The 22,420-nt window shown below is 41.6% G+C and overlaps 1 protein-coding gene across 1 annotated transcript in view; it reads left to right on the top strand.

Annotated features, from left to right (window-relative positions):
* ADCY8 (adenylate cyclase 8) overlaps nt 1-22,420 on the top strand; it is a 183,028-nt gene that overhangs the window by 101,126 nt on the left and 59,482 nt on the right. The window contains exons 6-7 of the mRNA XM_039527353.1: nt 9,139-9,297; nt 14,974-15,244. Of these exons, the coding sequence (XP_039383287.1) occupies nt 9,139-9,297; nt 14,974-15,244 (430 nt within the window). The remainder of the gene's footprint in view (nt 1-9,138; nt 9,298-14,973; nt 15,245-22,420) is intronic.

Raw genomic sequence — 22,420 nt, 5'->3', positions numbered from 1 at the left:
GCCTCAGGGGTTGCCCTGTCGGTCCCTGCGAGGGCAGCAGTCAGGCAGCCTTTGGCAGCGTGCCTGCGGGAGGTCTGCCAGTCCCACAGCTTCAGCGGTAATTTGGCGGCGGGTATGCCAAAGGCAGCCTGCCTGCCGTGCTTGGGGCAGCAAAAAAGCTAGAGCCGCCCCTGTTCAGAGGTGATCCAAGCCCATTGGGAGCCCTAAGCAGGGAGCACCCTCCCACACACAACACATACTAATAATTAATAGGGGGCCCCATGAGCTGCTCAGGGCCCAAAGCAATTGCTTAGTCCACTTATGCCTAGAGCCGGTTCTGCATATTTTGATCAGATATGTGCACAGAAACTATCAGGCTTCAGCAGCCCATTTATAGTCAAGTGTTTTGCCCTGCTAGTGCCCAATTTCCAGTGCTACAAAAGAAGCATTCTTAGCCTTTTTCACCCATCACCTCAAAACCACCCACTTTTTGGTCCAGTGCATCCTTCTCCCAATGCTCCTCCCACTGTGGCCTTCCTTATCAAACCAGTGAGTCCCACACCAAACCTCCTCCCCTTATTACTGCTGTTTTCCTATCCAACCTCTTATGTGTTCCATTTTCTGTTTTTTCCCACCTTTCCACCTGCCTACCTTCCTAATCCTGGGTGTATCCCATGGAATTAGAGAGTTACTGTGGACTGCACTATACTACTGTGTCCTGAATTTAAGAGGAGCTTGAAGATAATTAATAAAAATGCAACTAAATAATGGACCTTGCTGTTACTGATCTCTAGGAAGGGAGCTGACAAAACTAACAGACCAAATATTGCAGAGTGTGGTGGGTATTTTGCTTCGGGTCCCACGACCAAAGTAAAGCACAAATCATAGAAATTATAGGTGGAAAAAGCTATCTATGGGCTTGTCTTCACTACTGGGGAGATTGACGCTGCTGCAATCAATATGGCAGGTGTCAAAATCAACAGCAGAGCGCTCTCCAGTTGACTCTGGTACTTCAGCTCCCCGAGAAAAGTAAGGGAAGTCGGCAGGAGAGCGTCTCCCATCGACGCAGCGCTGTGAAGACACCGGGGTAAGTCGACCTAAGGTACGTCGACTCCAGCTATGTTATTCATGTAGCTGAAGTAGCATAACTTAGATCGACTTTCAGTAATGAAGACAAGCCCTATGAGTAATATTAAATATTTCAGTTGTATATATAAATATATGCAGTGTAGTAACCCACTAACCCCCTCTTTTGGTCCTAAGACTGTAGAAGTGTTAACCGGCCACTGTACCTTGAAAGATCCCTTACAATATGTGCTACCTACTTATGCTAAACAATCTGTTCCACCTTGCATTTTCCTGTGATGCTGGGAGTTCCTTTCCCAGACCTGAAGAAAAGCTGTGTGTAGATCAAAAACTTGTCCAATAAAAGAGGTTACCTCACCCACCTTGTGTCTCTTATATAGATAAAGTCATTTGTACAAACTTGACAGCACACCCTCTACCAAGTCCTTCATAGGTCACTTTTCCTCTATGATTGTAAATTCCTTGGGGGCAGGGACCCATGTCTCGTTATGTATTTGTTCAGCATTTAGCATATTGGGGCCCCATTACTGATTAGGCTTTTTCATAGAGTCCAAAGCCAAAAGAGACCATGGTGATCATCTAGTCTGACCTCCTTTGTAACAGGCCATAGAACTTCCCCAAAATAATTTCTAGAGCATAACTTTTAGAAAAACATCCAATCTTGATGAAAAATCTTCAGTGATGAAGAATCCACCACAACCCTTGGTAAATTGTTCCAATTGTTAATTGTTCTTCCTGTTCAAAATTATGCCTTATTTCTAGTCTGAATTTGTCTATCTTCAACTTCCAGCCTCAGGATCATGCTGTACCTTTCTCTGGTAGATTGAAGAGCCCATATTAAATATTTGTTACCCATGTAGATATTTATAGACTGTGATAAAGTTACCCTGTAACCTTCTTTTTGTTAAGCTAAAAAGATTGAGCTCCTTGAGTCTATCCTATAAAGCATGTTTTCTAATCCTTCAATCATTCCTATCGTTCTTGTTTGACCCCTCTGCAATTTATCAACAGCCTTCTTGAATTGTAGGCACCAGAACTGGACAGAGTATTCCAGGAACAGTCTCACCAGTGCCAAATACAGAGGTGAAATAACCTTTCTGCTCTTACCCGAGATTCCCCTCTTTAGGCATCCCAAGATCACATTAGCTCTTTTGGCCACAGCATCACACTGGGAGCTCATGTCCAGCTGATTATTCCCAGAACCCTCAAATCTTTTTCAGAGTCACTGCTTCCCAGGATCGAGCCATGCATCCTGTAAGTGTGGCCTACATTATTTGTTCCTAGATGGATGCATTTCCATTTAGCATATTGAAACACATATTGTTTGCTTGCACCCAGTTTACCAAGTGATCCAGATCACTCTGTAAGAGTGACCTGTCCTCTTCATTATTTACCACTCCCGCAGCTGGTCTCTAGTCACTGTGGTAATATATAGTTTATCATAGTTTTAATAAGTTTAATAGTAGTTAAATTCAGTTGGAGTTGTGAGCCTAAGTTCCTTAGGCACTTTTGACCATCCCAGTCCAAATTAACTGGCCAGACTCTCACAGGCTCCTTTAAAGATCCTAGCCTTAATCTCTGTATCTCAGTTCCCCACCTGTAAATGGGGGAAATGATCGTTCTTCCTTTCTTCCTGTTTCTTCCACCCTTTTTTCTGTCTTGTCTATCTAGATTACAAAGCCTTTGGGGCAGGGGATCTTACTATGTGCTTGTACAGTGCACAGTGGGACTTCAGTATCTCTGAGGCCTTCTGAGAGCTATCATCATCATCCGAGCAAGCGCTGCCTTTTACATGTTTGAGAGACAGCCTGGCATTACCTACAAAAATCTGTCATTCCAAACTGAAATCACTCTCATGGCTAGAATGGAAAAACTTGTGTGTACTGAAGGCTTTTGAACTGACCCCTGCAGAGCTTATTATTGGCATGACGGATCTGAACGAAATCCTGCCAGTGGTTCCATTTTGGTGGTTATGGGATGTCTTTTCTTTTCCTGAAGGCTTTGCAAAAGAAATAGCTTCTATGCACAAAATATTTGGAGGACTCCACAGGAGATTAGATCAGAGACACAGTTAGGCCAGTTAGCTCAATTCAAGGCTTTCTTGAAGGGTGGAAAATATTTACATGGCAGTTCCAATAACCAGAATCAGACTGCTGGGCAATGCTGCTTGTGCAGTTCTAAGCTTTGACCACTTCCCATGCAGCTGTATGGATATCCCTGAATTTAACAGAAGAAGACAGAGCTGCTAAGGACCTAGCAAGAATAGAATCTGCTATCTCTGCATCCCTTTATTCTATCTTATGTCAGATCATTTGGATTATTATAACACAAATAAATTATAACAATAACAATAGGGTCTAAAGGCCAAATAAGAAAAGGATCTTCTTGTGCCATGCGCTGTGCAAACACATAGTGAAAGACTTTCCCTGCCCCAGTGGTCTAAATAGACAAGACAGACAAGGGGTAGGGGAAAGGGATGGAACACACAAGCAGAGTGAACAGTGTGGTGGCTTCCAAATGCCATGTTCTCTGCTACTTGGGGCAAGGGTTGGTGGGTTTATTTTGTGATGGGGGGTTAATGATATGGGTGGCGTTAAGTTAGGAGAGGATTGGATAACTGAAAAGATGAAGGGAGGAAGGTGTGGGGGATAGGTCTGGGAGATGAGGGCGGAAGGATGGAGTGGGAGCATGGAAGGCAAAGGAAGTGAGGCTGAGCTGAGGAAACCTTAAGAGTGGCATCTGGAGGGGAAGTAGAGCAAAGAGCCAATCAGCACAAGGCAGAGAATATCCAGAGTGAAAATTGAAGAAATGGCCTGAGGATGGTGAGACCAACACAGGAATACTGCAGCCACTTCTGCAGCCCTCATTTTTTCAACGGATGTTGATTTGAGGGCTGGTAAAAAATGCCTTGCAGTGAGAGAAGAAAAAGACATAACAAGAACCAGTGACTGGAAGTTGAAGCCAGAAAAATTCAAATTAGAAATAAGGCACAAATATTTAACAGGGAGGTTGATTAACTATTGGAACAAACTCCCCAGGGAAGTGGTGGATTCTTCAACTCTTGACACCCTCAAATAAAGACCGGATGACTTTCTGGGAGATACGCTTTGGCCAATCACAAGCGATTGGCCTCAATACAGGGCTAAGCGGGTGAAATGTAATGGCATGTGATATACAGGATGGTACACACTAGATGGTCTCTTCTGGCCTTAAACTCTATGATAACATAGGTGGCCAACAGTCCGTGTTGAACCGGCTTCTGTGATTGCTCAGCTGGCTTGAATTTCTCTGGGCCTGGGGCTAACTCCTCCCTGGAATTTCTTTGTTCCTGAGGCTTACTTCATTAGGAGAAGGGAGGTTGGGAGGCTGTGTCAGTTCTGCCATCAGAGGGACGGCGTCTCCCTGCACAGTAGTGGAGATCCAAACAAACCTTACCAACACACTTATTTTGCAGGTCAAGGAGTCTTGGATGGATTAGTGTCTGGGATACCTGCCCACTAAAGTGCCAGCTGAAAGAATATTTATTATGACCGAAGTAGTCTCACCACACAACTGAAACTCAACTCTGGACACAGTATAACAGCTTGTCTTCATTATAAACCAGTCTATCTATGTGTAGTCTCTAACAGTAGTAATATTAATTCAAGAAAAACAGCTACTATGCATGATCTCAGTAGCAGACGTGTCAAGTTTCCTGCTGTTTCCCAAGGAACAACTGTTTTTTGACCTGTTCTATTGGTCTGTTGGGAAACCTGACCCACCTACTCCTTATTCTGATATATATGAATTCAGAGAGTGATTTACATATGGTAGAGAAAGTGCCCTGGCACTAAAATGTTCAAAAGTTGTTTTGAACTCCCTGACATAGCACAAGTGATTCAAAATTAGATGCCTTTTCTAGTTGGCTTTGCTAATCATAGAGGGCTAGATCCTCAGCTGGTATAAAAATGATCATAGTTGCCATGAAAATAGGGAATGAGAAATGTGGACATCAGAACAAAACAAAAGATACACACAACTATTTGCTTAGAACTCTAGGACCAGGTCCTCAGGTGGTATAAATTGACATAGCTCCTGTTTTTGGTTTTATAGTTAATACTACCCTAATTTAATTCTTAAATGGCCCCCTCTCCCCCCGATACCCACCATCTTAAGACATGTTATGAAAAAATAATGGGAACAAAATTGGAAATATGGCATGGCAATGTAATTATTTGATGTAGTGTTATAGTGTAATTGGAAAATGGAAAGGCACAGACTTCTAATGGTTTGTGCTTGAATTTGTGGAAATGCATACAAATGTATAATGTTTTTGTTGGAGAATACTGACACATAAACAGCAATGTATTCCATGACTTTATTGTAGTGTGTAGTACTACAATATCAGCTCATAGGCATTCAGTGCTGAGCATGGTATAAGAACCGCTACAGATAGTGATGTTACTCATATCAGCTCTAACAGTGTAATTCTAGAGTAAATCCATCCCTGAAGCTGCTCTAATTTATATAGAGCCCAGAGTGTCATTTTGCATCAGACAGCTACTTGACCTTGTGTTAGGGCCATCTACAAAGTATTCCATCCTATGAGTGTTTGGATCTTAGCCACATTTTGTAAGCCATTCAGTAGTTTAGTGCATCCTGCTATCTAACTTTTAAAATAAGTATGACAATATATAAATGCATTCTTAAATCAGCAATTAGGCAGATTTCTGACTTTTAGCTCAAATTCTTCATGCACACAGAAAAGCCTTTTATTAACCGCTACAGAATCTAATTACTAAGCAGAGAATGCTGACCAGGAAGAAAATCTCAAGGTCCCATTGAAGTCAGTGGGAGTTTTTCCAAAATCAAACTGTCTCTGCAGAATTTTTTAGATTTTGACATCTTGGGAAATTCCAATGAAAAATTGTTTCATTGGAATTTTTCCAAGCAGCTCTGTCCATTATGTAATGCCTATCCATTATCTTTTCCAAAGCTTAGGTCTGGCTGGTCAACAAATCTCTAATCACACAAAACCAGTCACTTCTCAAATGCAGGTATTCACTTTCTTCTCCAATAACTCCATGACGTGTTCATAGTCTTCGTTCACACAATATACTCTCCTTTCAGCCAGGGCCCAGTTTCAGAGCCCAGTGGGCACTTCTCAAGTTAGAAAGCTTCTTTCTCTTTCCAATGTTGACTGAAGCGGAGGGCTGGAAAGGAGTCCCATACATTTGATAGATACTGTAGATTGAAAGATCAAGGGCCAGGCCCTAAGTCTGGACATGCCATGCTGAAATTTGCTCTTAATTCCCAGTCAATTACTGGTAGAGAAGAATAAGTTTTCCTTCCAGATGCCAGTTTTGGCACTGGAGTCAAAAAAGGTGAAAATCCTAAAAATAAAATGTAAAAAATGACAAAATTGTGCAGAGCAAAATTCAGAATCCCAAGATACACTATTCCAAGAACCACTGGCAAGTCATTTGCCACAATCGGTGTGTTTGAACAAAACGCTGGTGGAGTAATAAAACCAGGTGTGCTTCTTTTTTATAGAGAAACATGTTTTTGTTCAATACATTGGAGGAAATGTGCCAAAAAATAGTTTATCAATGTGTAAATCTCAGTCTACCCCTCTTGCCAAGGTCACTGAGACCTCCTGGTGTCTGGATCTGACGAGTAAGTGCTGGGCTAGCAGTATAACAGCTGCATAGGAACATATTATAGTCGTCATTTTTCTCAGAAAATGTGCAGGAGAGGACAATAAAGGTGAATTGCTTTTTCTGTGAATCCTCTCATTTTTATATAATTTCTTTTCCTTTTTGAAACTAAATTTCACACACTACATTGATGTCCTTGTTGACAGTAATCAAAGACCACGGACTGAATGGAAGCTTGTGATTTATCCTTTTGTCCCTAGACATGATCTGTCTAGGTCAGATTTGAGTCTATGATGTGCAGCTCGGGAATTGTGAAATAGCTCTGTTTATTCTTTGTCTGTCCTAAGGTATGATCGTGCACCATTGCCATTGACTTCAGTGGTAGCAGGACTGGGACTTGTATAAAGAAATAGCAAATTTCAGCCTGCCGTGCATTTTATTTATTCTGAGACTGCCAGCAAGGATGTTAGTTAGTGCAAACAGTAGTGGGGGTGGTTTAAGGTAAAGTCAGAGTTCATTAATAATGTCAGATTGAAAGCTCTGAAGACAATACTCTCTTTGTCCTCACAGTAGGTATTGCACTGGTGACTTAGTTGTGAGCTGCTCCACACTGCCCAACCAAAGTGCCTCAACTCTCACTTGGAAGGACACCCTCTGGGGTGCAAAGGTAGTTTAGTGTCTCCACATACACTGCATTGGAATCAGTCTGAAAGGAAGGTACTAATTTAGTGTAAGATCATTGTAAATCCATCTTCTGGCTCAGGTCTTCATCTAGTGGAGCTCCATTTACTTCAGTAGAGCTACATTGATTTAAACCAGCTGATTATCAAGCACATTAATTTCCTTTCTGAGACTGTCAACAAAGTTGCCTAGTAATGTCAAAGTGGACTTTATCATGATGCATACACACGACAGGGCAAAGCTGAGGGTTGTTTATGCAGGTTTCTAAATCTGGAACTATCTGTATCATGGGCAACCAGGAAGTGTCATGTCTCATGCCCCTTAGGAGATCTGCCAAAGTAAGCACCTCTCCTTGCGAACCTGGTATGTTGGGAAGTTGGGGAAGGCACTTTGCTCTTCCCTGAGGCCTGGCACATCTTTGCTTCTTTCTGCAAACCATACAAAGAGCAAAGTAGTGCTCCCTAGCCCTATCACATTTCACAAGGTCTGCCGGGGCATTGGCATCTTTCCTACATAGCTAAAATAGTAATGCATGAATACATAATGCAACCTCCATATTTTATGAGCTTCATGAAAAGCCCTGTGCAAAATGTACTCTGTGAGTGTGCAGGGTACAATTTTCAGTTGGTCAAATCCTCATCAATTTTTACCAGCACACCCCAAGGCTTGGTCTATGCTTAAAATTTAAGTTGACATAGCTATGGCACTCCGGGGTATGAAAAATCCATGCTCCTGAGAACAATAGCTATGCTGTCCTAATTCCCAATGGAGACACAACTAGGTCAATGGAAGAATGCTTCCATCGACATAGCTACTGTTGCTCAGGTAGGTGGTATTTCAACAGCGATGGACAAACAAACCCCTTCCATCACTGTAGGCTGCATCTACACCATACGTTTATACTGATAAAGCTAAGGCACCATGGCTGTGCTGCTATAATCTCCATAGTGTAGACAAGGCCCAAGATACTTCTCTTTAATAAGGCTTATTTCCATGCCAGATTTTAGCTAAGCAACCCCAGCTGTTTTGACTGCTCAAAAAAGATCCCAAGAATTTTTGTTATAATGGGAAAAGTATCTATTTTTTCAATCCCTTCATATTCTTAGGAGCATTTTTGTCCAAATCCTCTAACAAATATTTCACCTTTGGGCGAAGACCAACCCTAGAAAATGTCGGCCAGAAAAGGGAGGTTTTGGAAAGTAATGAGTTACTCAGAATAGGAGGAGGGTAGAATGAGATCATTGTATATCTTAACTATAATAGTTTCTGTTGGTGTGTTAAATATTCAGTCATGCTTTTATGGGAAAGGACTCAGTGGACCCTACAGTTGCTTCCATTTAAACATCTCTCTCTCGCTCTCTCTCTTTATATTTCTGCAAAATAGGAATAATATGTGTGCCATCAAACCATGCATGCAATTAAGCACCTCTATGATAATCCAGTTTTCAGAACCATTTTATGACTGCACATACTCTGCCACCCAGAATGTTATCTCTTAACTGTATATGGCTATCAAGTATCCCTACATGTGAAATTGGTGTTGCATTTTATAGACTACGTTTTTTAAACTCGTAAAACCTCTGAATGATGTTAGTTCTGCAGCTGCCCTGTTATCTGGCAAGGCCTGCAGGACAGTTGTTACGGTGCAGTGAAGATGTGACTTTTCCACATGGATCATAGTTACAGACTTCTATGGAGTTGATTGCATGAGCTGATCTTGTATTTCTTTGTGTATTTAACCCTTTAACAAAAACAGATATGTTAGGTCAAGAACAAAGCATGACATTGACATGCGGATCGGAATACATTCTGGATCAGTGCTGTGTGGGGTGCTGGGCCTACGGAAGTGGCAGTTTGATGTCTGGTCATGGGATGTGGATATTGCAAACAAACTCGAGTCAGGCGGCATTCCTGGGTAAGACGGAGCATGATCCCATCAGCTATATCATTTTTGTTTGCCTTTGACAAATTAACTCTCTTTCCAGTATTTTAATAGGTTTGATGCAATGTTTAAAGCATCCTTCTGGTGATATTTGTAAAATGGCTCTTAGCAAAGGCTGGTGAGAAGATTGTCACAAAATACCCATATACCAACTCCTCCTTTTAGATAGCCATTGACTGCCCCAACCGACCCCCAGCATGCAGATCTTTTGGGAAGGTCAACAGATCTCATTTCCATTGCTGTCTTGCCTGCCCTTCAGACCTGGGTGTTGTGGATCTGGCTGTGGGAAAGGGAATGTTGCCCTCTGCAAATGGTCAGAGACAGTATTCAGCCAATAGCTATTTCTGAATGAAGCAGGGCTTACCCAGTCTGGCTTCAGGCCCTGCTGCTCCCTCAGTTTCCTTCCTTTCCCCGTTAATCACACTTCACGCTGCAGCTGTTTTCTCAATCATTCTTTCCTTTTAAGAGTCTGATTTATTAATGTAAGATACAAAACAACACAGATCTCACATCCAACCTTCCTAGCTAGATCATAGCACTTGGGGGCAGGATTCTTGGTCCCAGCCCTCATCGCAAGCTTACTCCCCTCACTCCAGCCTTCCTAGCTGATTCCTGATCTTTGCAGGCTTGCACCCAGGCCTCTGCTTGGGTCCCTATGGGGAATGTTTTTGTGTGGAACACCCCTCCTGCCCCTTTTAGACTCTCCTCTGAATGGTCTCTTATATTTTCTAGCAGACCTGGTTCTGAGTTCCCCCCTCACATGCTCATTATACTAATTCCCTTTACCTGAAGAGATGAGTTAAAACTGCCACAGGTGAGGGTGAGGCCCAAACCCCTTAAATGGGCAGCTTGCCCGGTGACACCGTATCTGACACAGGATTCATGCAGATACCTTTGGTTCAAGATTCTCCCTTCTGACTAGCATGCAGGCTTCACTCCTAAGTCCTTTGGTTCCAAATGCTGGTGTGAGGAACATGGGTGCAGTTTCCCATGATTTTACACAAGATGTGGGAGCGTTGTTGCATCTTTCATAAGCTGCCAACCTAATTTCATGGAGTTTTGGAAAACTTACCCTGCAGGGATTGTTCACAACTAGCTTGATGCTCTGAGCTGCTAATCTGTGCTTTGTGACCTTTACGGGTGCAATTGTATATGTAGGGATATACTTACTGCCATCCATCTGCTTAGTGTTTCTTCATCTGAGGTGTCTGCTTCACCCCAGGGCTGAAAAGTTATTTCTGCCTCATGTGACCTGCATCTCAACACATTTTGCAATGCACAATTCCTATCTTTGCTGTGGTGAGTCAACCACTCTCCATACCCTTTGCAGCCAGACCACTTACTATTTTGGAGATCTGTTAGGGTCAAGCAGTGGGGTCATGCTGGCCACAGAAATCCCCATTTAAGCTCCGGTCCTGTTCCCGTTGGTGTATCTGGCAAAAGTCCTATTTACTTTAATGATGCAGAGTCAGGACCTTGGAGCAGAGAAGCAACATCTGGGGAAGTTCTGGAACAGATAAAGTTTAGTGTGCCTGCCAATTCTTGCCGTGAGAGTTGTGCTACACTGGTCTGGTCTTTGAATCCTTAGAACACCCCTTCAACCTAGATCTGCCTCAAGTAATACATGGAAAAGCCATGTGCCAGGCTCTAATTGAGATATTGCAGATATGGTACCCCTGCCCCCGTACTGACTGCAGAATAATTGTCTCTAAAGTCAGTGGGAAATGAGTCTTTTTACCAATCTGTCATTGCTTTCTAAGTATTGTTTTGTAAAGAGCGGTTATGCTCAGAAGAATGACTCCTCCTTTCCCAACATATATGATCTGTATGTGCCTGAGTCACACGTGAACACTAGAGTGACAAAACACATATTCATTAGTGTTACCCCCACAGAACCAATACAGATACGGAGGAACAAGCTGTGTCATACTCAGCCTTGTCATCATTAGCAAAATGATCAAGCCAAGTTCTGCTTCCCAAATCTGTATTGTAGTGGGTTGAATTTCACCCCTTTGCTGAAAGTGCACAACGCAAAGCCTGTGTACTAGACGTAGGGCCTACCAAGTTCATGGCCATGAAAAATGCACCACAGACTGTGGAATCTGGTTTCCCCCCATTAAATCTGGTTTTTCCCCTATACCATACAGATTTCATGGGGGAGACCAGTGTTTCTCAAACTGGGGGTCCTGAGCCAAAAGAAGGTTCCAGGGGGGTCACAAAGTTATTTTAGGTGGGATGCGGTATTGCTACCCTTACTTCTGCGCTACCTTCACAACTGGGCAGTCGGAGGGCAGTGACTTTTAGCCAGGCACCCCGCTCTGAAAGCAGCAGCGCAGAAGTACTACCCTTACTTCTGCGCCGCTGCCCTTCAGAGCTGAGATCCCGGCCAGCAGCTGCCACTCTCCAGCCACCCAGATCTGAAGGCATCACCGCAACAGCGCAGAAGTAAGGGTAGCCATACTGCACCCCCCACAATAACCTTGCGACCCCTCCCCATAACTCCTTTTTGGGTCAGGACCCCTACAATTACAACACTATGAAATTTCAGATTTAAATAGCGGAAATCATAAAATTTATGATTTTTAACATCCTATGACCGTGAAATTGACCAAAATGGGCTGTGAATTTGGTAGGGCCCTAACCATATAAATCCCACCTAGGCCCTCAGTAGAGGGGCTTAATGGGACTTCAGTGGTGCATACATTGAAACCTGTCCCTTAGCTCACAAGGGGGTAAATTTCACACCTAGAGACTAGGAGCACAAAGAATACAACTTTACTTCCAGATCTCAGATGCAGTTTGCTAAAATGAAAGATCAATCATTTTTGTGTTTCTTAGGGCATGTCTACACAAGCACTTGCTGCACAGCTAGCTGGGGTGTTAAACTACAGCGCTTCAGTGTCCCACACACTAAGTATCCATACGGGACCATGCTGCTGCTCACTAAAAGTTCCCTAGTGAACTTTGACCTATGGCTGTTTCAAACCACAGTACTGCAATGTGCACCAGAGACCTCTTAGTGTGCATAAGCACAGTATACACGGACAGTTAGTGCGTGGCACTCTGGAGCTCTGTAGATTTATACTGAAGCTCGGCATGCAGAGAGTGTTTGTGTGGAAATGCTCTAAAATGAGCAAATTTGATCCAGAACCCACTGATAGAGAATACATATGGAATCCCAGAATATTATTTTTAGAGCCACTTTTCTGTGTATTAAAGGCAGGACTGTTATTTCTAATACATGATATGTGTCACTGTGCATCTTGGAATTAACCTGTTTGTTCTTGCATAAAGCATAGCTGATAACTGATTTTTCAGGATACCTTATTTATGAATAGGTTCAAAAGTCTTGGGCCTGATTCCGGTCTTACCTTTTCTAAAATGGGTTAGATCCATTGACTTCAATGCTGATTGAAGTCTCATTTTAAGGCTCATTTTAAGTGAGCCCAGAGTCAGGCCTCCTCAACATACATTTTAAATGAATGAAGAAAAGTCAAATTCTTGTAAGGTGGATGCAGAACCCATTCTTGACTCTACCAGCTGGTTTATTAATATTTTGTCCCAGTACGTGTATTAAATCAGTAGCCAGAATCACAGCTCTACTTAGCGCTGTTATCGTTTCCATTATAAACCCCATATTTCAGGAGTTTATAATGCAATCTTCTGAAATTGTATTAGACTAAAACTCAGCACAAAGATAGTCACCCTAGCAACTAATGTATTGTTTTCTATCCTTTTTTGTATTTAGTCCCTTACTTAAATTAATTTAGCCTTTTTGGATTTATAAGCTTGGAAACAAAGTCTGTTTCTCAGGTAGCAGACTATTTGTTTTTTCAAATCCAGGCCAAATGCGGCTTACCTTCAGGAAACAATTTTTACAGTCATTTTATTGTTAGGGACCATTAATCTCGGTGGACATTTTGGCAAAAATAATGGGTCAGATCCTCTTCTGAGGTAAATTGGCATAGATGCATTGACTTCCATTCAGCTACATTGATTTACATTGGCTGAAGATCTGGCCCTAGGTTTTAAATGGATTGAGATATAAATATTTCAATTTTTTTTAGGGTTTTTTATTGTGAAATTATGTTTCATATTATAGATAGCTTCTGATTCTGTGTTTTTCTGGATTCCTTCACTTCCAGGCACTTCAGAGGAGTTAAGTGTAATCAGCAACTTGCAGGAGGTTGTCACTACCACAAAGGGTTAAACCCATACCCTTTTTACTACACAAATTCCTAGGTTTATCACTAGGATTTTACACAGTATAAATCTGCAATGGCATCAAATAGGCCACAAAACAAGGGTTGCAAAGAGATGGGATGGGAAATATTATGGGCCAGAGCTTGCGCTGGTGTAAACCAGTACAGAGCCATTGAAATCAATGCCAGTTTACACCACTGGAAAATCTAGCTCTGTGTATCTCCTACATATGTTACTCCTGGGGGAATGCTGTTCCAAAAAAATGAAAAATTCTGCACACAGCATTCTGTTTGTCAAAATAACACAATAGAATCACGCCAGTTTCAATTATTTTGGTAATTTATTTCAAAATACCTGTCAGCAAGTATTCAGGAAATGTTTTTTGACAAATAGATCCCTTACTAGGTGTATTAATACAGAACTTCGAGTAACTCATTTACACTACCATACCAAAACGTACTTCCTGCCCCTCTCGGAAGCAGTGCAAAGGCTTCGGGGAGTCAGGTGCTTGGGGCGGGAGCAGTGTGCGGTGCCCCGGGGCCTCCTCGCCTAGGAGCCAGACCTGCTGCTGGCCGCTTTCGGGGCACAGCCCGCTGTCAGAACAGGTAGGGACTAGCCAACCTTAGCCAGGCAGCACTGCTGAGGGAACTTTTAACAGCCCAATCAGCAGTGCTGACCAGAGCCGCCGCGACCCAGTGCCTGACATTCTGCGACTCAGTACTGGGTCATGACCCGCAGTCTGAAAACCACTGCCATAGCTCACACTGACTAGTACCTCACTCTGGGGGTAGTCTGATGGGAATCAGTGAGACTGCTCCCAGAGTAAGGTACTACTCATCATAATGGAATCAGGCTCTGCTATTAAAGCCCCCGTCCTGCAATCTGATCCAGGTTAGCCTGGTGATGCTCTAATACCACTGCATACGATGCTCACCAATAGTGTCTCGTTGTACTCCCTCCTCAGTCTGTCTGCACCCATTTGTTGTCCCTTGCCTGATACTTAGATTGTAAGATCTTTGAGGCAGGGTCTGTCTTTCTGTTCTGTTCTGTTTGTATAGTACCTAGCACAATGGAGTCCGGTGCATGTCTGGGGCTCCTAAGTGCTACCTCAATCCAAATAATTAATAATAATAATAATATGGGCTGATCCCTACACCTGCATGGAATCCCACTGAAGTGAGTGGGGCTCCATGCTGGTGCCAGAGTCTGACCTTGGGCTTCCACTGCAGTACTGGAGTCTGTGTTTATAAAGAAATTTGCAGATCATGAGTGATTACACAGTACCTCTAAAATGTAACAGTTTATAATGCTGAATTATTGTAAAATCATATGTAGTACCAAAAAGAGCATGTATCTATAATGTTAAATAATGACATAAAGCTCTCCATAGTCCTTCCTGTCAAAATACGCAATCAGCATTTAGTACCACTTGTGTCATACACGCAGGAGGATCCACATCTCCAAAGCCACTCTGGACTGCCTGAATGGGGATTATAAAGTTGAAGAAGGACACGGTAAAGAACGAAATGAATTCTTAAGGAAACATAACATTGAGACCTATTTAATAAAACAGCCCGAGGAGAGTCTGTTGACTTTACCTGAAGACATTGTGAAAGAATCTGTCAGCACCTCAGACAGGAGAAACAGTGGGGCAACATTTACAGAAGGATCATGGAGCCCTGAACTCCCATTTGATAACATAGTGGGAAAACAGAACGTAAGTCAAACTTTTCTTAATGTCATCAACTATGAAAGCATGCTTGAATGCGTCTCAATAATGGAAGCCTCAGAGGAAACAAATTCATCTTTAACCTTTTCTCTAACATGTACTGCAATTGCAGATGATTAAACAAATCGCCTCAGGACAGAATTAACCTATGTATCAGAATCAGGGAAATGCCAGGGTTTCATGGGGAGGGGCAAGGGTTGTTTTTTTGGGTCCAACTAAAATTAAATACTATGCAGCTGAGTTTTAATTGAACCAAACCTCAAAGCAGTTAATTAAATGTAAAACCAATGTCATTAAACGACATGAGATGGGCAAGTCACCATGTGTAACTTCTATTTAGCCAACACAGGATATTTTCAGTGCACTGCTGTATTCATTGTCAAAGTCGAGACAAGCAGGTGTATGTTGTGTGAGATGTGCAAACATAGCACAGGGCGATGCATAAGCCAAAGTAAAGAGCTGTGGACTAATATGCACCTTGTGATAACAGGATCACTATTCTTCACATTCTTCCTTTATTAGCTTAAAAAAAGAGTCCTGGACATAATTATGGTTTCCCAACAGGGGATTATTGGAGTCTTGACTAGCTAAGCAGAAGTAGGGAGCAATAACATGAAAGAAATGTCTCTCTAGATTGCTCTCAATCAGACCCTTTTCAAAAGCATTTCATGTTAGTTGTACGCATTCTGGGATCCAATAATTTTTCACAGTCATAAAATCAGTTATGAAGCCTGTCTGCTTAAAAGGAATTAAAGATGAAAAGGTTAAAATGCCCTAAGACACCATTCTTTCTGCTGCATTTGAAAGATTGATGAGTCATAGTGAAACAAGATCAGTTTGAGTTGCCTTCCATTTGTATGTGAGAGATCTATAATGACATGATATTTCCTTTCTTTTGCTGCATGTACTTAGTCCTAGTTGTCTGAAATGTCTGTAGAACTTAAAGCTTTGTTGAGTGAAGATCATGCTTTGTCAACAGTCTCTTATGATAAACCCTCACAAGTGATCAATTCTTTGTGAAGAGTCTTTGTCCTTTCAGACTGAAATGGTGCATGGTACAGTTGGCTGTTCTATAAAACATCTGTTTTATATGGGTATCTGTGTTTTTGCTTATCTGTATGTACAACTCCTTTCAGCTCTCACATCATTTTGTCAGCTTATATCTGTGTTTTCGTTCCATTGGGAATGAAAGAGTGCATGCATGTTGCTAAGATTAACTTCTCTCAACATTCTCCTTTCCTTGATCTTTCCATTTCCAATTTCTATAGGCCAAAAAAAAATTAAAAATTGCTGATTAGGCTATTCTCCCATTGTCCATATTCTCAACTGTACCTTACTATGGTGCTCACAATGGAGAAAAAGAACTATTGTTTTATACCATTGTTGACCTCCTTCCATCTAACAAGCCATTAAAAAGTCTATGAAAATTACTGAAATGTGTATAAATGCACGTATCTTCAAAGGGATTGCACCTTATGGCAACAAAACAAATCTAAATCAACAGAAGATGGCTTCTCCCTATTTTGATTGACTATTATTTATCCCAGTATTAAAAGCATAAATCATTTTTACTATATAACAGTTAATTACCTGGGTAGAAGCTCTAATTAGCCAGTCACTGCATGCATGACTTAATTATGTAATTTTCAATTGTAAAATCAATATAGTGTGTATTATTGTTTATTAATAGTGGGCTGAAGCGAATATAATCTTAGAAATCAAATGGCATCTTTGAATTATTCTAGTAATTTGTACCTTTCTCCAAGGGCTGGTCAGCCTTGGACAGATTAAGCATTTAATAGTGTTAATTATCAGCAGAAAGATCATTTGTAGCAGAGGAGGTTGGAAATGCAAGAAACAGCTGTTCAACAGCGAAGCACTGGATTTGCTTTAGTATTTGCCAGTTCCTTTCAAATGTCCTCACTAAAAAATTATCAGTTACAACAAGATTTGGGTAACTCAACTCATCTGTACCTGTGGCTTAATTCTAGGTTTTGCCAAATCTGTGAGAATCTGACAGATCAGAGCCTCTTCTGATTTCTCTTCTCCGAGCGCCAATTCATCACATTTCGTATTCTTATATCCGTAATTTATTTTGGACTGGTGGCCTATGAGAGTGGAGTGGAGTGGAGGTATGAGATTTGATTTAGAGGCCAAGTAAGCAGTCTACACATCACGCACATGTAGAAAAGCTAAAGCTACCAGGCTTGTGACTTAGTTTTGGTTGTGAATTATGCTGAGGTTGTGTGTGGCCATAATGAAATTCAGTCCATGTCCAATATCCTGGACTGTATAGCTAGTGGAATGGAGCTATTAGCATGGCTGGGCCCTTCTGTAAAGTGCAGACAGAGTCTCCAACCCCTGTGGTATATGGATAGTTGGTGGAATTGGATTCTCTGTCTGTGCTTTACAGAAGTTGTAACCAAGGGCAGAATATGGCCCCTGATGTTACTCTGAAGAAATTTGACAGAAATGGGATGCAGTTACAAAAATGCTAGTCTGACAGATTTGTGGTGTATTCTAGTGATTGTTTTGGTGACTGTTACCAATGCAAGTATCTAATAAACAATGTATAAAGAATACCAATGATTTTAGAGAAGTATGAACAACTGTTGTAAAGACCAGGAGTCAAACACAAAAGGGCAGGGGTCATAAAGTGCAGGAGACCTAGATTCGATTCCTAGTGCCAACCTCTTATTTTGATGCCAAGAGCCCCTATGAACTAGTCTTACAGGACTGAATAGACAATGGAAACCTGTCTTTTGTTATTTTAAACCATCCTGTAGTGTTTAACAAAGAATCATATCCCATAGTAGAAGGGAATCATATCCCTTCTACTACTTCTTCCAACATTCTCTGGGTCTACTGTAAAAAAGAAACTTACAGAAAGGATATTGCTCTCTATTCAATTTTATTATTTTTAGAATAATTTCTATAAAATTCTGTTTCATGCTTATGCACTTCTGTAGGACTTTGCATAGAGCATCTTTAGCTGCTTCAATATCTTTGTAAATCTGGCCCTTGGACTAGGAATATATGATGACATGGGCAAAATGGACCAGAAGAAAAAATCATTACTTCCTATTTTTTCAAAAATGTGTGTATTTTTATTTTGAAAACGGACTTTTTAAAATTTGACCTCTCCGATTCCTGCACTTTAATATATCTCTGCACCCTCTGCTTTCAATTTATCTTATTTTATGTCTGGTTTGCCCTCTCACGCTTTTTGGTCTTTTCACTTTAAAGTCCAGATTCTGCCCTCTGGCATCAATGTGAGCTCATCTAATGGTGGAACTTGAACATGAGAGCTTGTCATACACTAACGAGACTCAGGCAATTAACCCATGTTCTAAAAGGAAACGTTCAGCTCAGTGAATGGGAATTTGAATGCACCATCTTTTCAGCTAATGATAATATGAGTAGCCTGCCTACATTTGCATTGCATCATACTGAAAACATAACCCTTAAGGTCTGCCAGTGTGTCATTTCTTCTGGCTAATAAATGAGAAGGCAAAACAAAACTCTGTTGGCACCACATGGGGGTATGCAGTTGTCTAAGGTTCCACTTAGCCACGTTTTATATTCCGAATAACTAAGCTGACTCTGGATCTTTTTTGTTGACACAACAAAACCAATCCCAGTTCCAAAGCTAATTGGATATAGATAATAGTGTAATTAGATTTAGTACTGCATTATGGTTCTGCTGGAATACATTGAATCAAAAGAATTTAAACCTACCCCCTGAAACTCACTCAGTGTTTTTTCTTGTATTTTTACAGTTACAAAAAAATAAGGAATCCTTGGTTAGTGTGAATTTTTCTACTACTTCTTCCAACATTCTCTGGGTCTAAACCCGCATCCTCTATCTATGCAAAAATGCCAGAGGCATCACTGGGAGATGGCAAGTAATGGGCCTGTCTCATGCAACTCTTGATCTGAGATAACCCAAACGTTTGAAGTAATGTGATTGCAAGGGATTAACATGCTAAGGCCCAAAACCTAGTCACAATGAAGTCAATGGAATTTTTGCTGTTGATTTCAACGAGATAAGGATTCGCAGCTGAAGCATTAAACAACAGTGGGAAATGCATTATACTGTCAAACTGGAAAAGTTTTGTGTGAAAAACAAATTATAATAACTTCACTTGGATGGCAATAATAGGCATGAGAAAAATTGGAAAGCCATGTGCTGAACTGCATTATTCATGCCTTTTGGTCTGCCTCACTAGTTCTCTGCTTACTAATACCTCCCCACACACACCCTCCCTTGGGACATACTTATAATTCCAAATCTCTTGACAACATTGAACAGCCCTTATTTTAAACCAATCAACCTACTGGGTAAATGTTTCCTCCTTTCCCTTAATATTACACTGGTCTGAGGTACAGAATGGGCACCAGGGAGAGATACTCAGCTAATGTAAATCGTCATGATAATGTACTCCAGCTGATTTGCCCCATGGGATGAAATCCTGGTTCCATTGAAATCAATGGCAAAACTCCCATGACTTAAACAGGGCTAGGATTTTACCCCGGACTAATGCAGGGGTAAGGTTAGATGTACTGTGATCCTGCAAAGCTACAAATGGGAGCTTTGTGCCATTAGAAAGGGGATATTGCCCTGTTTTCCCATGGGATATACGGCACTTGCATCTCACCTTGGAAGGGCTAGTGATATCCGCATGGATGATCTTATTTAACTCATTCTTAGAGTTTTCTAAAAACGTATTCATTATTACGTTCCTCTTCAGTACAGCTTAGGGTGACCAGATGTCATGATTTTATAGGGACAGTCCCAATTTTTGGGTCTTTTTCTTATATAGGCTCCTCTTACCCCCACCCCATCCTGATTTTTCACACTTGCTGTCTGGTCGCCCTAGTACAGCTGGACTTGTGATATTAAAGGAGCATGGTTTTACAGGAAGAGGGAAGTGAAATATCATTCCCATGCAGTATTTCAAATCTCTCTGAAACATTTCTAAAGTAGTTGGTTTTTTTGTAACACATCTTCATCTGTGTTCGAGTAGAGCCTCATACACTGGTTCCCTGATTCTAAATGGAGTCTTAGGGTGCTACTGTAGTATAAATGCTGATCATCATCATCATGATATATAGAATACATCATTGCATGATATAAAGGTTTCACTGCTGTTCATTGTTCCTGAGTACAATGGCTACTCCCAAACTCGGATCAATAAAACCTTTGGAGCACACCATTGCATGCACACATATTTGTGCATCTGACGGACACAGAACCATTGCCTAAAAAAAAAAAATTTGCCAACTGTTAACCACACTCATATCATGGACCCTAGTTTTTCCTTAGACTTAAAACAATAAATAAGTGTGATAACTCTACAGGATGGCATCTGCTGGCAAACATGGAACTGTTTTATGTTGACCACTATACATACAATGCTTTCTCTGCCAGTAGGGATGTGACTGAAAGCACTATGTCTTGTCTTTCACTGTCACTCACTAATATTGAAAAACAAATCATTAAGCCCTGATTCTGCCACCCTCACTAATATTCAGTAGTACTTTACTCTGCAGATAGCCCTGGTGGTTTCAATGGGATTACTTGAGGAATAAGAACTACTCCAGATGAATAAGGGTGGCGGCATCTGGCCCTCAGTAGTTATATGGCTCACCAGTATTTGTTCCATATAGCTGCTGACCAGACAGCATCATAGGCTTGGTGGGGAAGCAAGTATTCCACATTGGCTCCCCTAGCAAATGCAAAACAAAGCATGGTATGTGCTGGCAGTAGTGGATGCGAGCACATACCTTGGTCAATGGCACACAGATAACCTTTTATTACTTGATTCTTATTGCCCATTAGGGAAAAGCTGTTTGCTTCAGTGTCTTTGTGTATGTGTGAGAGATGGACAGATTACATCGTGTTCAGCTGGGACTTGCCCTTCTTTTTCCCAGAGAAATACGGATTGTTTCAATCCAGTTCCTCCTTGTCCCACTGCAAATTGAATTGTGGCCTCTGTCGTGATTAGGTCGCATATTTAGGCACCAGTAGTTCTAAACCAATTCGTTAATATATGCAGCAACAGAGCAGCATGATTTTTCACTTCAAATTGAGCAAAATTACTTTAGTCACCTGCTGAAGTGAGGTTAGGTGAGGTGAGATAATTTCCCGCAAGTAATCAAGAGTTACCCAGCTAAAACATCAGGCACTTGTCTCCCTCTTCTTCCAGCAGAGCTATAATGATAGGACGTAGTTCTGAAGAGACCAAAATGCTTCAGCCTCTGAAGTGATCCTGTTCTTATATAGAACCATGCACTGCTTCAAGCCTTCATCCCTATATCACAATATCCATAATAGCTTCACCACAGATCCCAAGTTTAAATTAACTACTTCAAGTCTGGAGAAGCAGCAAAGAATCCTGTGGCACCTTATAGACTAACAGACGTTTTGCAGCATGAGCTTTCGTGGGTGAATACCCACTTCTTCGGATGCAAGCAGTGGAAATTTCCAGGGGCCAAGTTTAAATTAACTACTTCAAGTCTGGAGAACGACTAATATACCTCTAAGGAAAGGATGTTATTAGGTGTGATCCACAACACATTGCAATCATATTTTCTTATGTTCCTAAAATCTCAAATCACATGATTCACGGCTTCCCCCAATCACCTGTAGGGGTCAGGAAAGACTCTTCTTTTTTTCTCTCCTTCCTCTGAAGTACCAGAGATGGCCATGCCTAAAGATGGAACACTGGGCGGAGTGGGCCAGTGATTTGAGGTGGTACTCAGAATTCTCTCTCTCAGGTGCTTGGCTGGCTGGTCCTTGCTCACATGCTCTGGGTCTAACTGAGCACCATATGTGGGGATAGGAAGTTATTCCCCCAGACCAAACTGGCAGGGATGCTGGTTGTGGTTTTTTCCCTTCCTCTGCAGCATGGGGCAAGAGTCACTTGCCAAAATCATCTGGGTATGTACCACTGGAAAACTCCTTGTCACTGCTGGGGCCTCACACATTTGTGCACCTCGGTCCTTCCCGTTCTCTGCCTGTGGCATGCAATAATTTAAGCTCCAGAGGGCTATAGTACTTTGATCTAATTCTGGTTGATAGCGTTGGTGTGGGGGTGGCTAGCTGGAGTTTATTGACCTGTGATTTACAAGAGGTCAGATTAGACATTCTGGTGGTACCTT

This window comes from Mauremys reevesii, linkage group 2 (genome assembly GCF_016161935.1).
Source record: "Mauremys reevesii isolate NIE-2019 linkage group 2, ASM1616193v1, whole genome shotgun sequence".
NCBI classification, from domain to species: Eukaryota; Metazoa; Chordata; order Testudines; family Geoemydidae; genus Mauremys; species Mauremys reevesii.
The sequence above is the reverse complement of the archived record's forward strand: the minus strand, read 5'-3'. Positions and strand labels throughout refer to the sequence as shown.